The sequence below is a fragment of the Acartia tonsa genome, chromosome 7 (genome assembly GCF_053477335.1).
Source record: "Acartia tonsa isolate MP-2025a chromosome 7, ASM5347733v1, whole genome shotgun sequence".
In the NCBI taxonomy this organism is placed as follows: Eukaryota; Metazoa; Arthropoda; class Copepoda; order Calanoida; family Acartiidae; genus Acartia; species Acartia tonsa.
In genome coordinates, this window is record NC_137266.1 from 25,281,596 (window position 1) to 25,300,884 (window position 19,289).

At 31.8% G+C, this 19,289-nt stretch overlaps 1 protein-coding gene across 1 annotated transcript; it reads left to right on the forward strand.

Annotated features, from left to right (window-relative positions):
* The first annotated feature begins 491 nt into the window (after positions 1-491).
* On the forward strand, positions 492-12,464 carry LOC145325138 (uncharacterized). The gene is made up of 16 exons (XM_080167994.1): positions 492-690; positions 1,257-1,336; positions 1,801-1,981; positions 2,231-2,398; positions 2,667-2,772; positions 3,373-3,509; positions 5,276-5,387; positions 5,980-6,168; positions 7,454-7,657; positions 8,240-8,302; positions 8,818-8,928; positions 9,183-9,255; positions 9,685-9,763; positions 10,053-10,219; positions 10,514-10,579; positions 10,934-12,464. Exons 1-16 carry the CDS (start codon positions 507-509, stop codon positions 10,943-10,945), a joined length of 1,932 nt encoding a protein of 643 aa, XP_080024120.1. The 5' UTR covers positions 492-506; the 3' UTR covers positions 10,946-12,464.
* The last annotated feature ends 6,825 nt before the right edge of the window (positions 12,465-19,289 follow it).

Here is a 19,289-nt window from a genome sequence, read left to right on the forward strand (position 1 = left end):
GTGCACCGGCTAAATTAATAATAATTTTCTTAACATGTTTACTATTTGTAACAATCATTTTCTTAAAGAACTAAAAATAATTTACGGCTGTAAGTTTTCTTCATCATAAAAACGACCCGTTTATTAACACAAAAAAACAGATATGTATAATGTTACAATTTCGCGGGGTTTTTATCAATACATTTCATCTGTGTTTAATTAATGAGTTCCCAAAAAACTCGTTTCGTTACGTACGTGGTTTCAGCTAACCAGAAAAGATTTTGAATTAATATTTTTCAGTTTATGGAAAAAGTCGCATTTTTTTTAAACTATGTTTTAAATTTATACATTTTCCCCAAAAAGGGGTTTGATTTGTGTTTAAGATCTTATAAATCTTGGCCAACCGCTTGAAATTTGTGTTTTCAGGAAAGCTTGAAAATTCTCATTAAAAGGCTTGATAATTAACTTAATTCAATCATAATATGACTAAAACTGTGTTATTTTTATATTTTTATAGAAATTTAAAAATGCCATCGGGTCGTCGTGGCTCCCTGGAGCGCTACATGCCTCCCAGACGAAGCGGAGGGGGGAGTGGAACAGATCAGGACTCCCCTACAAAATCCTCGCAGGGGGGTGGCGAATACGGCGCTGGAATCACAGACTGGAGTGCGGCCCTGGACCTAGAAGATGAATTAGATACTCTTCACATAGGTATGTACTCATTTAGAATTTATTCGTTGCGTGCTATTCTACAACTAAGTAAGTTTGCCTATTAGTTGACAAAATTAAGAAAAAAGTATGTATTTGATTTAAAGGAGTTTTAAATTTTATCTTGTAAACTTTATTATTTATACCATAAGGATTAGTACTCTTACTTAATTTATCTACTGTTTGCTTCATTAGAGATAAGACTCATAAACATTTTGTCTTCATTTTAAGCTATTTTGTGATTTATTTTCATTAGCGAAATTATTATACAACTAGGGTAGGTATATCTGTCTGTAAGTCTGTCTATGTATGTTACTGAACTGGGTAATTTTAAAACTAATGAAAGGTGAATGATATCTCACTAATAAGTAAAAATATACAAGGGATGCCTGTTTTTAACATGAATATTGTTAGCTCATAACTGCTTTGCTATATATGGACTTGATTGTTCTCGTTATTTTATTTCGTCATGTTTCTATAACATAGATCAAAAAAAGCCTTTTAGTAACCTTATAAAATTATAATGAACTCTAAAAGAATGAAAATGGATCTATTTGTTTTTGAATTAGGAGATGGCAATGGCGAAACTGATCAAGGTGACAAGGACAAATATTGGAGTGATCATGAACTTTCAAGCTGGGCAGATCAGGTTAGTAATGGGTAATGAGTTGCAGCCTAAAGTATTCAAATTAACTGAGTTAAAGTTGTATGTATTTAGTAAAGTTGGCAATCTAAATCTGCAAAATCAATTTTTGGACTTCATTCAATCAGCAATTTCAATTACGGAATCGGATTGTTAATTTTTATGACTTGTTGCACTTTTCACAGTAGCTTTTCATGCTTATTTTAGGTTAGGTTAGGTTAGGTTATATAAGGGTTAAAAAATGGTTGCTGTTGGGACTAGAATTTATTTATTTATAAAAAGACCTTTAAAATATTGCTAGAATCCGCAATCCACAATCCGAAAATCCGCCAAATAACAAGAATCCGCAATCCACGAATTAATACGCTATTTTGGGCGGATGTTTGTAAAAATCCTATCCGTCCCAAAAATTGGGCGGATTGCCAAGCTAGTATTTATCAAACTTTGAGACAACGCTTTGTACAATTTAGGTTGACGCCATGTCTCCAAAGGAAGAGAAACAAGCACCTCGTTACAACAACTACTCAGAACCTCCTCCCTCCAACAACCAACAACCAGTCCAGAAAAGCTACCAGAACAACCAGAATTACAATCAACAACAACAGAAGCGAGTCAACAATCTTCCTCCAAGATTTCAAAACATGAATAAAGGTATTAGAATAATATTTGGGATTATTTGACATAGTAAACAGACTTTAATTTGTTTGTAAATCACAATTTGAATAAAAACTTGATTTTACTTCGATTGATTCTTCTAAAGTTTTATCTAAATCATTTGATAAATGTGCGTATTTTAAGTAAAATATAGGTACAAAAATGTAGTTTGTTAAAATTAAATTGGAGTAGAATTACTTTATTATTTGATTGTATATTAATTTATTGATTATGTTTTTATTTTAGAGAACAACGGCGGTAACAATTCATATCAAAGCCAACAATTTTACAACAGCAGGGATAGCTCCAGAGAAAATAATACGAGAGATCAGGACTGGTACCAGAAGTTGGGCAGAGGGAGGGGTAGGGGAGCTCCCCTTAGACCCCCAACTGGACAAACAAGACCCAACGGAGGTATAATAGATTTATTATCCTATATGGCCTGGACAAAAGTATCTGTCCAAAGGAGAAAACAATTTTTTTCGTTATTTAGTCGCATATCCAATAAAAGATGATATTTATATTTTTAGCTCTTTATGGGAATTGACTTTGAAGTTAAACCCATCAGAAAATAAATGTTGAATACAAAGCTAATTAAATATTTTACTAGGCAAACACTTACCTATTGTTTAAGCTGATCTTAAAAAGGAAAAAGTGAACAATTCAAATTGATAAATTTTAGGAAATCAAACAATTGCACAGAGATTGTTGTCAGCTAGACATCAGACCAGACATGAAGATGGTGGAGAAGCTAATGGCTATGCCAGCAGCAATGGATCTACCTCGACAACAAGGCAATATTAAATTAAGTTTCATAAAACGCGGTTGCATAAAGCTATACTACACAAACAAGAACAAACTTCAGTAGAAAATATACTTCGCTTTATTCAAGCCTTCTCGATTCTAAATGTTTGAGAATTTCTGTACAACTGAAATTAAATTAAAGTCAAAATGTTTAGGCACAATAAGCAACCAAGAGTTATATGTGAGAGCTTTTGTTTCTAACAAAAACAATCAACTTCACATATATTATAAATGTCCAATACTAAACAATCTTAAAGCTTTTCAAAGTCTAACTAAAGAGACAAGAAATAGGTTTTTTCTAGAATTCTCTCGAAACCGATTAATATCCGGTGGATTATAACCGGTTCTCAGCCATACGAAAAAATTGTGTCTAGCATCGTATTATATCCAGATTTCTACAAATATAAAAATGTACAATCTTAAGATTTACACCAGTTCTTTAGCCCGTTCCTTCGGCATCTTGGGGCAGAAAAAGCTGGTTTTAAGCTTATAATTGTACAATTACATATTACATCCACGGAAAGGTTTTTAACTTTTTATATTACGATATTCTCTAATTTTAACTTTAATTCAATATTGATAAAAAGGGAGAACAACGGGTATGCTGGCTCCAGACTGGCTGGACGACTAAATAGCAGACATAATAATCACGATGACTCTGAGACTGATGGGTATAGAAGCACAACTACTAGAAGTATACACGAGGATGATAGACTTTCTGAGGAATGTTTCATTTCAACTTTATGACAAATATTTTGTATCACAGCTTTGTATTGTTTCACTAGTTTCCTTTGTTTGACTAATTCAAGAGCCACCATTTCATATAATATACGCGGGTTAAGGCGTCCACACAATTAATCTTGCCCCACCATGCAAATTCAAAAAATATCCAGCGTGGCCATATTCTTCAGTATACTGAAAATCTTCAGTATTTGGAAATTGGGGCTTCAGTATTTTCAGTAAATACTGAATATTCAGTATTTGAAAATTTTATTCAGTATTTTTCAGTTTTTTGAAATTTTCATGATTCAGTATTTTCATTATTTCTTAAATTCCAAAAAATTTTGCATAAATAAGATGTTTTTTCAAGTAGTTGATGTCAGATTTTTTTCGGCGCTTCGCGCCTCACTTTACTTTCCTTTAAATTACCCTATAACTTTGTACATTAATTTGGGTTTTTTTATGGTAATCATAGACGTCCAAGGGGGGGGGGGGTAAAGGGGCGATTACCCCCCCAAATTTTTTTTCATTTTACCCCCCCCCCCCCCGTTTAAAATTTACCCCCAACCATTAAGGAGGGGGTATTTACCCCCCCCAAAATGAAAATCTCTAACAAAAAAATTTTTGCGCGCTTCGCGCGCATTTTTAATACTAAATATTTAATAAAATTTAAATTACCCCCCCCCCAAAAAAAATTTTACCCCAGGGGGGAAATTTGGGGGGGAGTAAAAAAATTTACCCCTGCCAACAGATTTCAGGTGGGGTAATTAACCCCCCCCCCCCAAGCAAATTTTACCCCCGGGGTAAAAATTTTGGGTGGGGTAAAAAAAATTGCGACGCGCGAATTTTAACCCCCCCCAAAAGCGAATTACCCCCCCCTCAAAAAAAACTAAAAAGTTTGGACGTCTATGATGGTAATATACATTTTTCTCAATTTCATCTCAAATATAAATTTTTTAGATATTTGAGATGCTTTTATACAGTATTTTTTTCAGATATTTTTTTTGTCTATTAATAGAATGAATAATCTAAGGTGAGTACTTTGCATGATTATTAAAGGTAAAGTTTTTTAGCATGCTCTTAAATTAACTAAAAAGTATTTAAGTTTTGTAATCATTTAAAATATTTATCAGTCATTTTCTGCTTAATTGGTGCAAGAAAATCTAAGAGGCAAAATTAAAAGGTCTTTAAAATATCCCCCAAATTATAAAGGTATGATATATGAAATTTTAAAATGAGGAATCATATAAAAAAAATACTTATTCAGTATTGGTATTTTTTTATTCAGTATTTCAGTATTTTTTCTTATTTTAGGATTCATTATTTTCAGTATTTTCTTTTTTTTCTTCATTATTTTCAGTATTTTTTCTTATTTTAGGATTCAGTATTTTCAGTATTTCCTTTTTTTTCTTCAGTATCAGTATTTTTTTGGTTGTGGCCACACTGAATATCACAATAGGTATAAATTGACATGATGATGAAAGGTATTAATTTGTCATAAATGCATATAAAAGGTTTCACCTGAAGGTTTGTAGAATAAAAACTTAAAAAGAGATAATTTTGGCCAGTGCAGTGGCTTGCACAGTATTTTTCTAGGACGTTAAACCTTGATGGTAGGTGAGTGATAAGGGGGGGGGGGTGGATTAAATAAAATAGAAGGCATTTCTTTCCAATTTATTGTCTTTCGTAGGTGTTTTTACCCCCTTCCGTACGTCACTGAATTTTTAGCATTCGTAATTTGAGGAATAAAACATTTTTTGTGAAATCAGGCCTCCTTTTCTGACAGGAAATCTGGAGGGGGGAGTGATCTGAGAAACAGACTTAATAAAAAGATGAAAGAGGTGGACAGGTCTCATAACTATGGACAAAAATTTGACAGGTACCTAACCAAAATAATATATTTTTTTTTGGTTGTAGCTTTTAAATACTAGAGTTGAGTTTGATCAATTTTGTTAAAATGGACTATACTAGTACCAGGAAGAATGTCGTCGAGTTTATCTGATTCAAAAAATACCTACCTATTAGCTTATATAAAGTTCAGTCTAAAAAAATAATGAGGTTATTGATCCAAAGAAAAAAAGTCTTTTCCACGTGCATATTTATTAAAGTAGTAGTTCTTTTCTATTTTAATAGAATCGTTTTAATGGATCTACTCATTTTGAATATATGTTAGGTAACTACCAATTTATCTACAATCATCAGCGTATTCCTCAAAATGCCTTGCAGAGCACCGAATCCCCCCCCCCCCTCCCTCCAATATTTTTAAAGAAGCAATATTGAAATTAAGTGGTGGGATGGTTTTTCCTTTTTTTGGTTTATTAATTCAGGCTAGGTTATGTTAGTTATATATGAATTCCTCCTTGGGCCAGGGCCTCCCGCAAGGGTTAATGATGGGTGGGAAAATATCCTCCTTTATTTTGATCGACAGACACTTTATGGGAAGGCATTCAATTATCAATATATTTTATCAGGTCTAGTCAGGGCCCAAGCATGGAGAGAGGGATGAACAATCATCAGAACAATGTCCAACACAACAACTACCATGCTGTAAATAATGGACATGATGATAGGGTGGAGGATTTTGTCCGTGGCATCCGCCAGTCAGAAGAAAGGAGCAACAGACAATCGGAGGACCGAAGATTTGAGAATGGTCATAGCAGGTATTAACAATCGTTCTAGGTAACGCACCTACGCTGTTTTTGTTCTTTTAAATTTTTGTTTTATTTAGGCATGTAAGAATTGACCTAATGATTTCAAAGTTTACTTGATGGACAGATCTATAGTATATATGCATATACAGACAACTACCTCCCTTTCTTTTATAAGGGCCTCTTTCGTCTGCTTCTAAATTATTTTCTACTACTAGGCTGGTTTAATATAAGCGACGCCATTGGTTGATTTTCAATGACCCAATAGAAAGGTTGCAAAAGGTTGATGCGATGGGGACTGGAGATACAGTTATTTAATCCTTTCTCCCTCTAGTGTTTTTGTTTTACTCTAATACTTGAACAGGGGTGTATATTCTGCACAAGATTTATTTTTTTTCCCCTGCAACAAAATTTTTTATTTTTTTCCCCTCCTAGATTTTTCTTAAAAAGTAGGGGGGGAAATAGAAAAATATTTAAAGAACTCTATATTTGATTTATTTTATCCCTCCTACCACACATTTTTTTAGTTTTTTTTAACCAAGGAGGGGGGCGAAATGGAAAAAATGTTTTCAGTTTTCTTAATTTTTACATTTTTTTTCCCTCCAACCACTTATTTTTTATTTTTTTCCCCCTCCTGAGCCGGGGATCCCATGCAGAATATACACCCCTGTACTTGAATCAAGTAACATTAAAGTACGATTTAGAAAGCTTAGTAACTTTAATGTTCATGATGATTTGACTGATATAATTATCCTATTTATTTGATATTATGAAAAGGTATACCTACTAATAAAAAAGTATTATCTATCTACCTTAGATATCGTAACTTATATGATAGTAAGAACACAATTTTAGAAGAGTTAGTTAGACCTTTGCAGAGATAGGTTTACTTAACATTTTTATGTGACTGAATTTTTTTTTTATTAAAATCTAAGCTTTTCTACAATTAGGGTCGGTCCATGCGTCCGTCACACACGGATAGCTTTTTTCCGTTAATTTAGGCATGTTGAAATTGTCCTATCGATTTCAAACTTTGCATGGTGATTCCTTTAGTAGTTAGGTACGATTTAGAAAGCGTAGCAACTCTATAATCAAGTCCTAAAAATCTAAGTATGTCCAAATACATCATCCTGTATCAAGCAGTTTTTTTAACAAATTTACTTACAATTTTGCTTCGACTCTTATACATTTATTCTTTGATTATTCAGTTCTGACACTATATAAGTATTAATGTCCGTTTGTCCTACCGTTTCAGTGCTTCGCTTTTATGGATGTTGTCATCCTTGTTTTTATATAGAAATGGACACGGAGACAGAAACGGGAAATTCGAAGAAAGAGACAGATTTTATGATCCACGAGGAGCTGGCGGCAACAAGCATCAGAATAATAGCCGCCAGCAGCTGGCCAGACCAAAGAAAAACACAGAAAATTTCAACCCCAGCTATGATCCACCAGAAATGAGAATTTTGTATGCCCCGCCTGGAAGAGATAAATACACAAGGTACAAATTGCAATGTTAGTTTACATCGTTTATCCTTTCATATAAAGTAATAAGAATTTTTTTCTGAAGCCAAAGATCTTGAAAACTGCTGAGCCTAATGATTTGTACTTTTCAGTGGTTATGTCTTTGGGTGTTTTTTTGGCTATTTTCCCTTAGAGACTTGGGGCGATGCATCTATTACCGATACAAAGCAAATATAACTTTAAATTCGGCGTTATATGTGTAATTATTTTCAGTAATTCTGATATTCTGTTCATCTGACAGAATATCATGTCTTAAGTTTATTTTAATTTAGTACCTAAAGGCTTTGAGGTTTAGGTTTCTCAGATTTTTACTGAGAGGAAGAGGTCATTTAAATGTAAACTTTATTAGTATCCAATGGTCTATAAACACATTATCTCATTCTTTGGCTAAAAAACTTGATATTTTTTAATACATATATCATGATTGGTTGGTTAATCTTAACCCTTCACTATTAACCAAAAAGAGTTTATTTTGTCTATCATCATTGGGAATGTAAATCAAGTATTTATCGTCCATTGGCTTATCCCCGAAGAATTTCTAATTATTTTCTTATTTCAGAGAGATGAGTTCAAGAGATGTGATCATTGTTTCTGATCTTTTCTGTGATGAAACTGATTTCAGGTAGAATAATGGATTTATTATTACATGGATCTTACACCAAATTATCATATACTCAAATAATGTGAGAATTGTAGCTGGCAAAAATAACGATCCACTCCCTTTAATCAATCCTACTGGATAAAGAATTTACCAAGGAGTGATGTCCATCCAAGTTAGCAATTTAAATTGACGACAAAATTTTTTCCATTCAGAATATCCATATTAATAGTTAGTAGGTAATAGGTTTAGATGTGCAACACTAATAAATCATACCTCATACGTTTAGGATATAAAACGTAAATTGATTCCTCTCTTTTATTATTTTCTCTATGTAGATATCACGAGCCTTGATGTTCAATCAGACAAAATAATAGGTTAAATAGAAATTAAGCTTTCAGTGTGTACACTTTCTAAGCAACAATGTGGCCAGATTGTTCCTAAACTGTGGTTAAATTGGTCCAATTTAGGGATTGAGAGCATCTATAGTTACCTTTTATACTTATGCAAATGGTACATCTAATTTGTATTACTTTTAGGATCTACGACACTCTGATAAAGGAGTTGGAAAACTGTGGAGTACCTGACCAGAAGTTGTGGCAGCTATGGCATGGTGACAGCCATGTCATTGCAGATGATAAAAGAACAAAGTAAGTTGTAAAGGTATTGGCTAAATCAATAAGAAAGCAAGTAATATCTTAGGTGTAAAAACACAAATTGCAAGGATTAAATCGGCTTTGCTTACGTACACCTTAAATTCTAATTTATAAAAACACATTTGAATACTTACCCAACTCTATTTACATTCGATATTATTACTTAGATTTTGCACAAGATTTTCATGTACTCTAATAAAGTGATACTCGCAGCTGGCTAGGATAACAATACCCCTTTCTTTTTTTAGATGGAGAGAAGCCTGTCCCACTTTCAACATGATTATTGACAAAATTGCGTTCTATTTTGACATGGATATAAAGGTAAATTGCTTTTTTTTATTGCACAGCTGCTATTCTTATGGCATGTTTGTACTATTACCTAACATTTATTTCAAATCATTAGAAAAAAATATTTACGCTTCCTGAGAATTACGGTTTTTTTGATATTTTTTTGTGATTTCACTCAAACATATTTTTTGATCACTGGTGGAACCTTCCCCCTCCCAAATTATTAACATATAACCGCCTACAGGCCCTATCTCTACTCGGGAATACTAACCCTGCAGGACTATTCTAACCTTTTCTTTGTCTTTTCTTATACAAAAAGTATAAAAAATATAAGTTTCATAGAGAAACTCATTAGGTTTCAGGGCGAAATGAGGGATACCGTAACTTTCTCAAATCTATTAACCATTTTTATGCTTATGAACTGTCTTTTCCTCAAAAAACAATGCTTATTTTTTTATGCAGGCAACCAGATTGAACTGGTACAGAGATACCTCTGAGTGGAAACCTTTCCATCACGACGCTGCCGCCATGAAACCAGACAAGGAAAGGATTGAACACTGTATTTTATTTATTTGTCCTTACATTTTTTAGAAATCGCCAATAACCGGTTTAAGCTGTTTTGTAGGAATAGTTACCGGTTTGTTGTACCCTTAATGTATATTTGTGCTTATGTGTAGTAGTACCAGTTGAAAAAGAACAGATATTCTACCTAAAATCTATTAAAAGTCCTTGGATTTTATTATATCTAATTCTGATATTTAACATATGACGTAAAACTAAAACATCCTATCCCAATATTTTACAACTATTTAATCCTTGTACGAACGAACAGGCCAGAACCCAAAATTTCACGGTCGCCGTCTCATTTGGGGTGGAGCGAGATGCCGCGTTTGAGCACGCGGACTCCAAGAATGTTATTTCTATGCCTCAGCCTAATGGTACCATTTACACGTTTGCTAAGGATGTTAATATCATTTGGAGACATGGAATTTTGCAGGTATTCATTCTCTGCTTTCTTTTATAGTAAATCACATTAATTTTGCTTTAAAAAGACATAGAAGCAAACTGACCAAAAAATGGTGGGAAATAGCAACCTAAATTGACGACAATTTTTACACTGTCAAAAAAATTAACGTATATTCTACACCCATTAGGTATAATAGATTTAGAGGCATAACACTACGAATCTTTCCTCATCCGTATAGAATAGTATGGTGTGCTAACGTACACAGTACACACTTAAATGTTTAAAAGCTTCGCTTCTAAAACTTATTCAAATATTTCTCTTTAGATGCCCCCTGAGAAACAAACCCAACAAGGAAGAATTTCTATCATCGCTTGGGGTTGGGTGCCACAGGTTTGAATTATATTTTTAGTAGTAGTGAGATTGCTCTATGATTAGAGTTTGTCCTTATGTCTATTGGATATCGTGTCAATAATATGCATTAAGCAAAAAAATATATTATCTTTTTTCTGTCGGATTTATTGCAATAAGTATCTGTCGTCCAGTGCTGTATGGCTTCGAAACCGATTAATATCCACTGGATTTGAACCGGTCTTAACCATACTGATAAATCATGTTAAGTATCCAAGGAAAGCTGTCAATAATATGATGCGATAATGAAATAACTCTTCTTAATATCTTTTAGATATATTATTTAGCAGCTTAACTTTATACTAAATACAATAATTTTATTTATATGTTATTCAGTTTGATTTGTAAAGAAGAATAATCTGAAAATCAAACCAGTGATCCGGGAGATTTTAATCATCCAATTTTACTTATTGTTAAAAGCCACTTATGGCTTTAATTTGACATGGTCATATATTTTCTTTGTAAAATGGCCTAACAACCGAAAAAATTTTAAAGTTTAACTATTAACAGACGTTAAAATATTTTATCTTGTAGATGTGTAATTGTTATTTGTTCTTGACAAAAAAACCTAAATTTTATTTTTATTGAATTCAAATCGCACATAAAATAAATGAAACCGTCTCTGAAAATCCAATATTCAATAAAAACTGCCTTTTCATATTTTTAAAACTTTTATCATACATAATAATATCGCATTATAAATGACTACATTGTACATGAGGTGTTTTATTGTTTTAATATTTGTAAAATAAACCTGTACCCAACTGTTATAACGTACTTTCTGTATCAAAGATATTTCATTTGTTATATTTTTCATTTTTAAATGTCTTAGTATTAGAATTTTAAGACTTTTATTTTTATATCTTTGAAAGTTTTATTCTATTTGCGTCCTTTTATTTTAAGGCATTTAACTTTGACCGTATTTTATTTACCCCTGATAAATTCAGCTACCCTAGGGCATTAACTTTGTTTGAACTGAAAAATTTGTTAAATGTACATCGATTTTTTTTCAATGATGTAAAAAATACTGTTATACCTATTACCTTACTGTATATTTCTTAAACATTTCTGATATTAATATTGTACTTACTGTATTTCAGTACTTTTAAAATATATTTTACTAGGTACCTAGTAAAAATGTATTTTTTTGCATTCCTTTGGAACGTTATGACTGCACTGAAGGCATTATCATTTAATCTTCATTTTGCACATTTTCATTATAAAAAAGCAAACCATTACTTCATACCTATTCTTTTTCATGTATTATTTTTGATACCATTTTTTCTCATAATTTACAGCTAGGAACATAAATAGTTGGCTGTTTATTGATAGAGCTAGAATAATTAAAGTTACTTCTAAATATATTTGCCAGAAATTAAATCATATTATTAGAACCAGGGACTAGAGAATGTAATACAGACAAACAATTCTACGTGGAAATTTTCCCCACATCCCTCTTCCCTTATTTCTCCCCATTCTTGCCCACTTCCCTTCAGCTACATAAAAAAGTTTTACGCCAACAAATAATTAATTTTCAGCAATTTCAAATGGAATTAATTGGCTGAATCACAAGGCTGAATTAATTGGCTGAATAACAAGCCCGTGATTACTATGTACATTTGCTCTCACAATACACAATTATCTATTGATGGATCTAACTGTAATAAAGATATGAAAAAGTCCCACTACCTTTCTCAAAAAACTATGATGTACCTATGAAAATAACGTGTAAAAAAAATGCAACAAATTTCAATGTACAAACTGTTGTAGTTTTATTTTTCTGGTGTTTTGTAAATACATTTATAAATATTATACATATATGATTATATTAAACACATACATTAAGTAATAAAGTATTTTTCTTAGATATTGTATGTTTTTTTTTGTAGCAAAGCTATTTTATAACTAGATTATGTCAAATTTCCGTGGTTTACTCTTTAATTAAAGATGACTTTAATTTTTTTCTTGATGGATTAAGAAAATATTTGATATAATACTCGTAGTGCTTGAAAAAAACTGGAAATAAAAACAAGCATTTAAAAATTCATGCAAAAATAATAAAGAGTTACTTCCGTAGGTAGACTTTTTTCAGAATAAAAATGCGGACTTTAGAGGATGAAATACGAAGGTTGTTAATAGTTTGATGTTGAAAATAAAAGGGCAACAAAATTAATGTAAAAAAAACGATCTTTACACAATATTTACATTTTTTCTGTCACTCTGTGTTTAGTAAATGCATATTCGTTTTGATTATTAATCACCCAAATGCAGAGGCGAATTATACTATCCACACCTCTCCGCAAGAATCCGCAGAGTGTGGCGATAAAATTAAGGCCTATATTTCATGTTTTCATTTACAGTTAAATCCTTCTTTCCCCTTCTTCAGAGATATTTAAGTTTTAAAAAAAATTAAAATCCTTATCATTAAAATAACAACAACGACTTTTAATTTTCAGGGTTAATATATTGCCTATCAAAAATATTTTATATTGAAATACGATTATTGACAATTAATAAGATGAACTTTTGAAATGAAATAAATTATACACTTATTTTTAATATCCCTGAAAATTTTACCTTACTGAATTTGAAATTTATATCTGTCTGCTAAAATGTCCATAACATTTACATGAATAACTCCCAGTGGTAAAAAAGTAATAATATTAATTTGTTGTAATTTATAACAGATTTTTAATGTAATAGCGTACGTATTTGATTTCATACGATATAATCATATGTAAGCATTGGATTTTTTTATTACAGCCATAGCAGTGCCGCATTTTTTTGCGGTAACCAAGACGAAATTTAAACTATCTCCCGCAAACATGTATTCAATCTGCAAATGAAACAAGGATGACAACATCCATAAAAGCGAAGCATTGAAATAATAGGACAAACGGATATTAACATTTGTATAGTGTCAGAACTGAATGATCAGAATATAAATGTATAAGAGTCAAACCAAAATTGAAAGTAAATTTGTTGAAAAACTGCTAGATACAGGATAATGTTTATGGACATACTTACATTTTTAGGACTTGATTATAGAATTGCTTCGCTTATAACATTATACTTTGTTGTCCCAGAAATTAATATACCAAAAATCAGATCAATCGGATGATTAAATCACATTAAAATTTGTTGTTAAAAAAGTAAAAAAATCAACATGTTTAAAATGGACGTACGGACATTCTGGTAATGATTATAGAATTGCTACGCTTTCTAAATCGTACCTAACTACTAAAGGAATCACCATGCAAAGTTTGAAATCGATAGGACAATTTTAACATGCCTAAATTAACGAAAAAAGCTATCCGTTACGGACGGACGGACCGACCCTAATTATAGAAAATCTTTGCTTTTAAAAATAGGGCCCAGATGCAGTAGTTGCAGAAAGGATAGTTTGAATTACCTAGGGTGAATGTTAAAATTTTTATAAATGGGGGGGGGGGGGAGTTCTAACACTTCTACGTAAATAGTGATTATAGGCTTTGTCTTTGGAGTGAGAGGATAAATTATTTCACAAAAAAGTTTCCTTTTGGGATGTAGTTTTCCTATTTAAAAAAATTAGGATTTGCCTCCAGGTCCAGGTACTGCAGGCCTCCAGGTGAATTCTGGACAGGTAAAAAAAATTAAAGTCAGAACACAACTTATTTAACAAAAGTTGCTACTTTATGGGCAGTATGAACTAATTTGCAGAAAATTTTGAAATCAGGCTCCAGGTTCAGGTACTGCAGGCCTCGGGGTTGACCCTGGACAGTTACATTCCACTATTTAAGTTAGAAAAAATATTTTTTAACAAAAGTTGCTACTTTATGGATGGTATGAACTAACTTGAAGAAAATCTTGAAATCAGGCTCCATGTTCAGTTAATGCAGGCCTCCAGGTGGATCCTGGACAGTAAAAAACTGAAAATTTTTCTATTTACGTTAGAACAAACCTTATTTTAAAATTTGCTACTTTTTAGCTAGTATTACCTGATAAGCTTAAGATCTCGGTAACCACTGAACCGGTCGGATTCTTCTCTTCAGGGTATAAACCTATTACTTATGTTGTGGTTTTAGGCTATTTTCTTGGGGCATGGGACACCCCCAACCCCCCCCCCAAAAAAAAAAAAAATAAATACCCCCTATTTTTTTTTTTTTTGCAGTTCCAGATTTTGAAGATGCAGAGCCAGGGCCTCAATTTTTTTTTGATGATGCTAATGATGATGAAGATCCACCCCATATACTACATTTATTCAAATTACATCTTGGGGCAAAGCCCCTAGAGGCTAGGGGCAAAGCCGCTAGTAACTTAAATAGCAGAAATTTTAGTTTTTAACTGTCCAGGATCCACCTGGAGGCCTGCAGTACCTGAAAATTGAGCCTGATTTCAAAATTTTCTTAAAATTAGTTCTACCTTCCATAAAGTAGCAACTTTTGTTAAATAAGTTTTGTTCTCACTTCAAAAGTAAAACTTTTCAGTTTTTAACTGTCCAGGATCCACCTGGAGCCCTGCAGTACTTGAAACTGGAGCCTGTTTTAATTTTTTTTTTAAATCAGTTCATACTATCCATAAAGTAAGTTAAATAAGTTTTTTTCTAACTTGAATTTTTTTACCTGTCTAGCAGTATCTAAACCTGGAGGCCAAATAAATTATTTTTTTAAAATAGGAAAGCTACATCCCAAAAGGAAACTTTTTTGTAAAATAATCTATCCTCTCCCTCTAAAGACAAAGCCTATAGTCACTGTTTACGCAAAAGTGTCAGAACTCACCCTTCCCCCCTCTTAACACTAATTGAAAGGCCATAATTTATTGAATTAAAATGTGATTATCTTATTATATAAAGTAGTAAGCTTTTTTGTCTGTAGCGAAGGATCTTGCTAATCGCTGACCCGATATGGTTCTCCTTTACACTGAAGCTTCCTATAGGTCCTAAGGTGGTTTTAGGCTATTCTATTTGATAGATAAAGTCTGGGTATGGTGTTAGGCTATTTTTCTGCCTTTATTTATCCTTTAGAATAGAGCCTCTAGATGCTAAGGGCGCAGCCGCTTGTATATATCAAAGAGCGAAGCTTTTTTATCATTATTAAAGCCAGTTTTTCTATAATTAGGGTTGGTCAGTCTGTTCGTCCGGAATGGATAGCTCATTTCGTTAATTATGGCATGTTAGAGTTGTCCTATCAATTTGAAACTTCATATGGTGATTCCTTTCGTAGTAAGGTACAATTTTTAAAGCGTAGCAACACTATATTCAATACCAGAATTTCCGTATGTCCATTTTAAACATGTTGTTTTTTTACTTTTTTAACAACAAATTTGTATGTGATGTTATTATCCGATTTATCTGATTTTTGGAACACTGATTCCTAGGACAACAAAGTACAATTTCATGGATGTTGTCATTCTTGTTTTTTAATGTCTATTTTTGAGGCGTCCAAATAATTACTCTTTGGAGGGAACAGGGGACATAACTCAATCTATCACACAATTAAAATGAGAGTGCGATCTAAATTTATGATCCTAGTATGGTACTGCAATTTTCAAACTTAATCTTATCAATATAAATATAGTTTTTAATTGAAATTAAAAGGGTTCAGAAGCTGCGGGTAAGCCTCAGTGAAATCGTCATATTATAACTTTAAAATTAAGCTGGATATCTAAACATGTTTCTTAACAGCCACTCTCCTGGTTAAAATCTTTATTTTGCACACCTGCGGAATTTGAGGCTTGTGTGCGGCTGTCGATCCCTTGAAATTACTATTCTTAGCCCAACATAAGAAAACGATATATTCTATGATAACAGCTGTTTAGATAAACAATACTTCCTTTTAATAAAAAATATGTATTTTTTGCAAAAATCATGTTTTAAAATTTTTTAAAAAGTTATACAGCTTAAAAAATAAAAATAAATGATTTTTATTTTACACCTTTTTTTATTTTGCTGCCTTAATAAGGAAATATTTAATATATTTGAATCGGCTTAATGCAATTTTTTATCTTTTTTTTATGATTACTCAATACATATGAAAAAGTAACATTTAAAAATCTCGCCACAAGAAGATTTAACAAATAAAACATTGATTTTGAGTACGATTTGATTTTTAAGTTTTAGAAAAACTATAGAAATATTCAAAGTTAAGTGTTTGTTTGCATTTTGAAAAAAAATTTTTGCCCTGTTCTATTTGATTAGAACTTTTCAAACAAACTTCATTTTATAAAAGATTAATATTTTTTAATGTTTTTTTAAAACATATTACTTTATATTGGTTAAAAGTTTATTTTTCTATGTGATTTAGGGGTTGCAATTTTTTTGCAATTTACGTTTTTTGGCTTTTCATTCAAATAAGTTGCACAATTCTGGTTTTTACTGTATAAATTTATTAAATGACTTCAGAAAAACATATTATAATCCTTACATTTACTTTTTTTTCTAAAAATCTGTTTTTTAGGAGACTTTTTATATCGCTGACAAAAATGGCATTATTCTGCAAAAAAATATTTTTTTGCAAATATAAAGATATGAAAGTATTTAAAAATGGTTAACTTTAATTTTTGTTTTAGCAAAATGCATTATTGTTTCTTATAAGATGAAAATAAGGTATCGCGAATATTTGCTGCAATTTAAATGCGATTTTATTGCAAAAAGGAGGACATAGGATTTTAGTTTGAACAGATTATGATTCTGGACCCAAAATTACATAGGACTGAAGTTTTCCTTTTTGATTGCTGAAAGTTAAAGTTTCTTGCTCTAGAATTGCTATGTGTAATATAAGCGATATTATTATCATATATATATGTATAACCAACAGCACAATCAAGAAATATTTTTGCTAGAATTATTATTTTTATTTATTGGGTACAATAGTTTGATACTCGTTTCAACTACTCCCTGCGTTTCAACAATTGTTATAGTTAAAAATATGCATTTTTAAAATCAAAAGAACATTAAGAATCTAGGAGATTCCTAAACTTTTGTCAAATACTCTAAGTAGGTATTAAACTACCCCTTAGCCAAATTCATAGAATTTAGTTAAAAATATTGTTAGAAAATGATTCTTAACAGAAAATCTACTTTTTAACTTCAATTGTGTCTCTAATGTAGAGTGAATACTATATTATTGTCTGTTTTACTTAGGTCTAGGAAAAATTAATATAAAATTTTTTCTCGTATTCATTCGAATCCGGTTCTCATCCATACGAAAAAACTATGTCTAGCATCGTAATATATCCAGCTTTCTACGAATATAAAAATGTACAATCATAAGATTAAAACCAGTTTTTTAAGCCCGTGCCTTCGGCATCTCGGGGCTAAAAAAACTGGTTTAATCTTATAATTGTACATTGTATATCCGCGGAAAGCTGTTTATAATACAATGCGAGAAATAACTATTCTTATTTTTCTCACTGATTTTTCTTCACTTGTGTCTCTAATGTAAAAATTAATATAAAAAAAATTTCTCATTTTTCTTCACTTGTGTCTCTAATGTAGAGTTAATACTATATTGTTTCCTGCTTTACTTAGGTCTAGAAAACATAAATATAAAATATTTCTCATTCTTGTGAACCAAGTAGCCTATAGTAATGGTAAAGTTGCTACGCTTAATACAACAAAAAATACAAATATATATTTCAAATATCGTGGACATTGACAGAGGTTGGGTTTGGTGGTGTCCAGGTTGGGTTGATACGAGTAGCCACTACAATTTTCATCATGTTCTTCATTCTTAACCTAACCAACCATATCAAAGATAACTTTTTAATACCTAGTCAACATTATTTTAGTGCAGAAAATTTTTTCTGATTTAATAATCTGTGCAAAATAGAATTTAGATATAAAAGTTACGGTAATATCCTCTTAGAAAATTTTTAGAAATTCGACCCCCTTGCCTGCCCAGCCGCAGCGCTCGGCCCCCTTGCCTGCCTAGCCGCAGCGCTCGGCCCCCTTGCCTGACTAGCCGCAGCGCTCGGCTCCCTAGCCTACATCCTAACCTAAAATAGTTGTTCGCTGTAGGGGGGGAGGGGGCTTGGGGGTACTCAAATTTTCAAAATTGAAAAAAAAATTCTAAGAGGATAACGTCAAAGTTAGGTTTATCCTAGCCATTTTGAATCTAATTTCTAGTAGCGAAGCCATCAGTGGGGAAACGTAGTTTTCTTGGCTGCTATTAAAGAAAGAAAGCTAAAATTTTCAGAAAAGATTTTTATGACATATTCGTATCAAGAATAGGTATTATACATTGTTTGTCGGTCTTCCTTCAAAAAAACCTTATTTAAAGGTTTCGTGATTTTCTTTGAGTCTCTCCATACTATCTCTCTGAACTAAACTTCTGCTCTTTATCTCTTGTCCGTTTGTGCATTCTTTTTATGCTTTGCTACTTATTGATGTTGTCATCCTTGTTTGAATTTTTACATGAACTATTAGAATCAGAAAATTAGGGATTAATAATAATATGCAGACCCTCATCGTTAAAACAGGGATGACAACATCCATAAAAGCGAAGCTCTGAAGCGGTATAACAGAGAACATTAACTCTTCTAAATTGTCAGAACTGAATTTACAAAACAAAAATATACCTTAAAGTTTTGACAAAATTATACGTATATTTGTTGCAATACTTTTTAAATACAGAATTCTGTTAAAGGACACATTGACATTTTTTAGGACTTGATTATAGAGATGCTTCGCTTGTAATATTGTACCTTATTGTAT

Excerpts from the sequence above, each read along its gene's own strand:
- LOC145325138 (XM_080167994.1), top strand. The coding sequence starts at position 507 with ATGCCATCGGGTCGTCGTGGCTCCCTGGAGCGCTACATGCCTCCCAGA. Across the intron at positions 2,773-3,372 it reads AGCAATGGATCTACCTCGAC|AAGGGAGAACAACGGGTATG; the intron begins AACAAGGCAATA and ends AATATTGATAAA. Across the intron at positions 7,658-8,239 it reads GGAAGAGATAAATACACAAG|AGAGATGAGTTCAAGAGATG; the intron begins GTACAAATTGCA and ends TTCTTATTTCAG.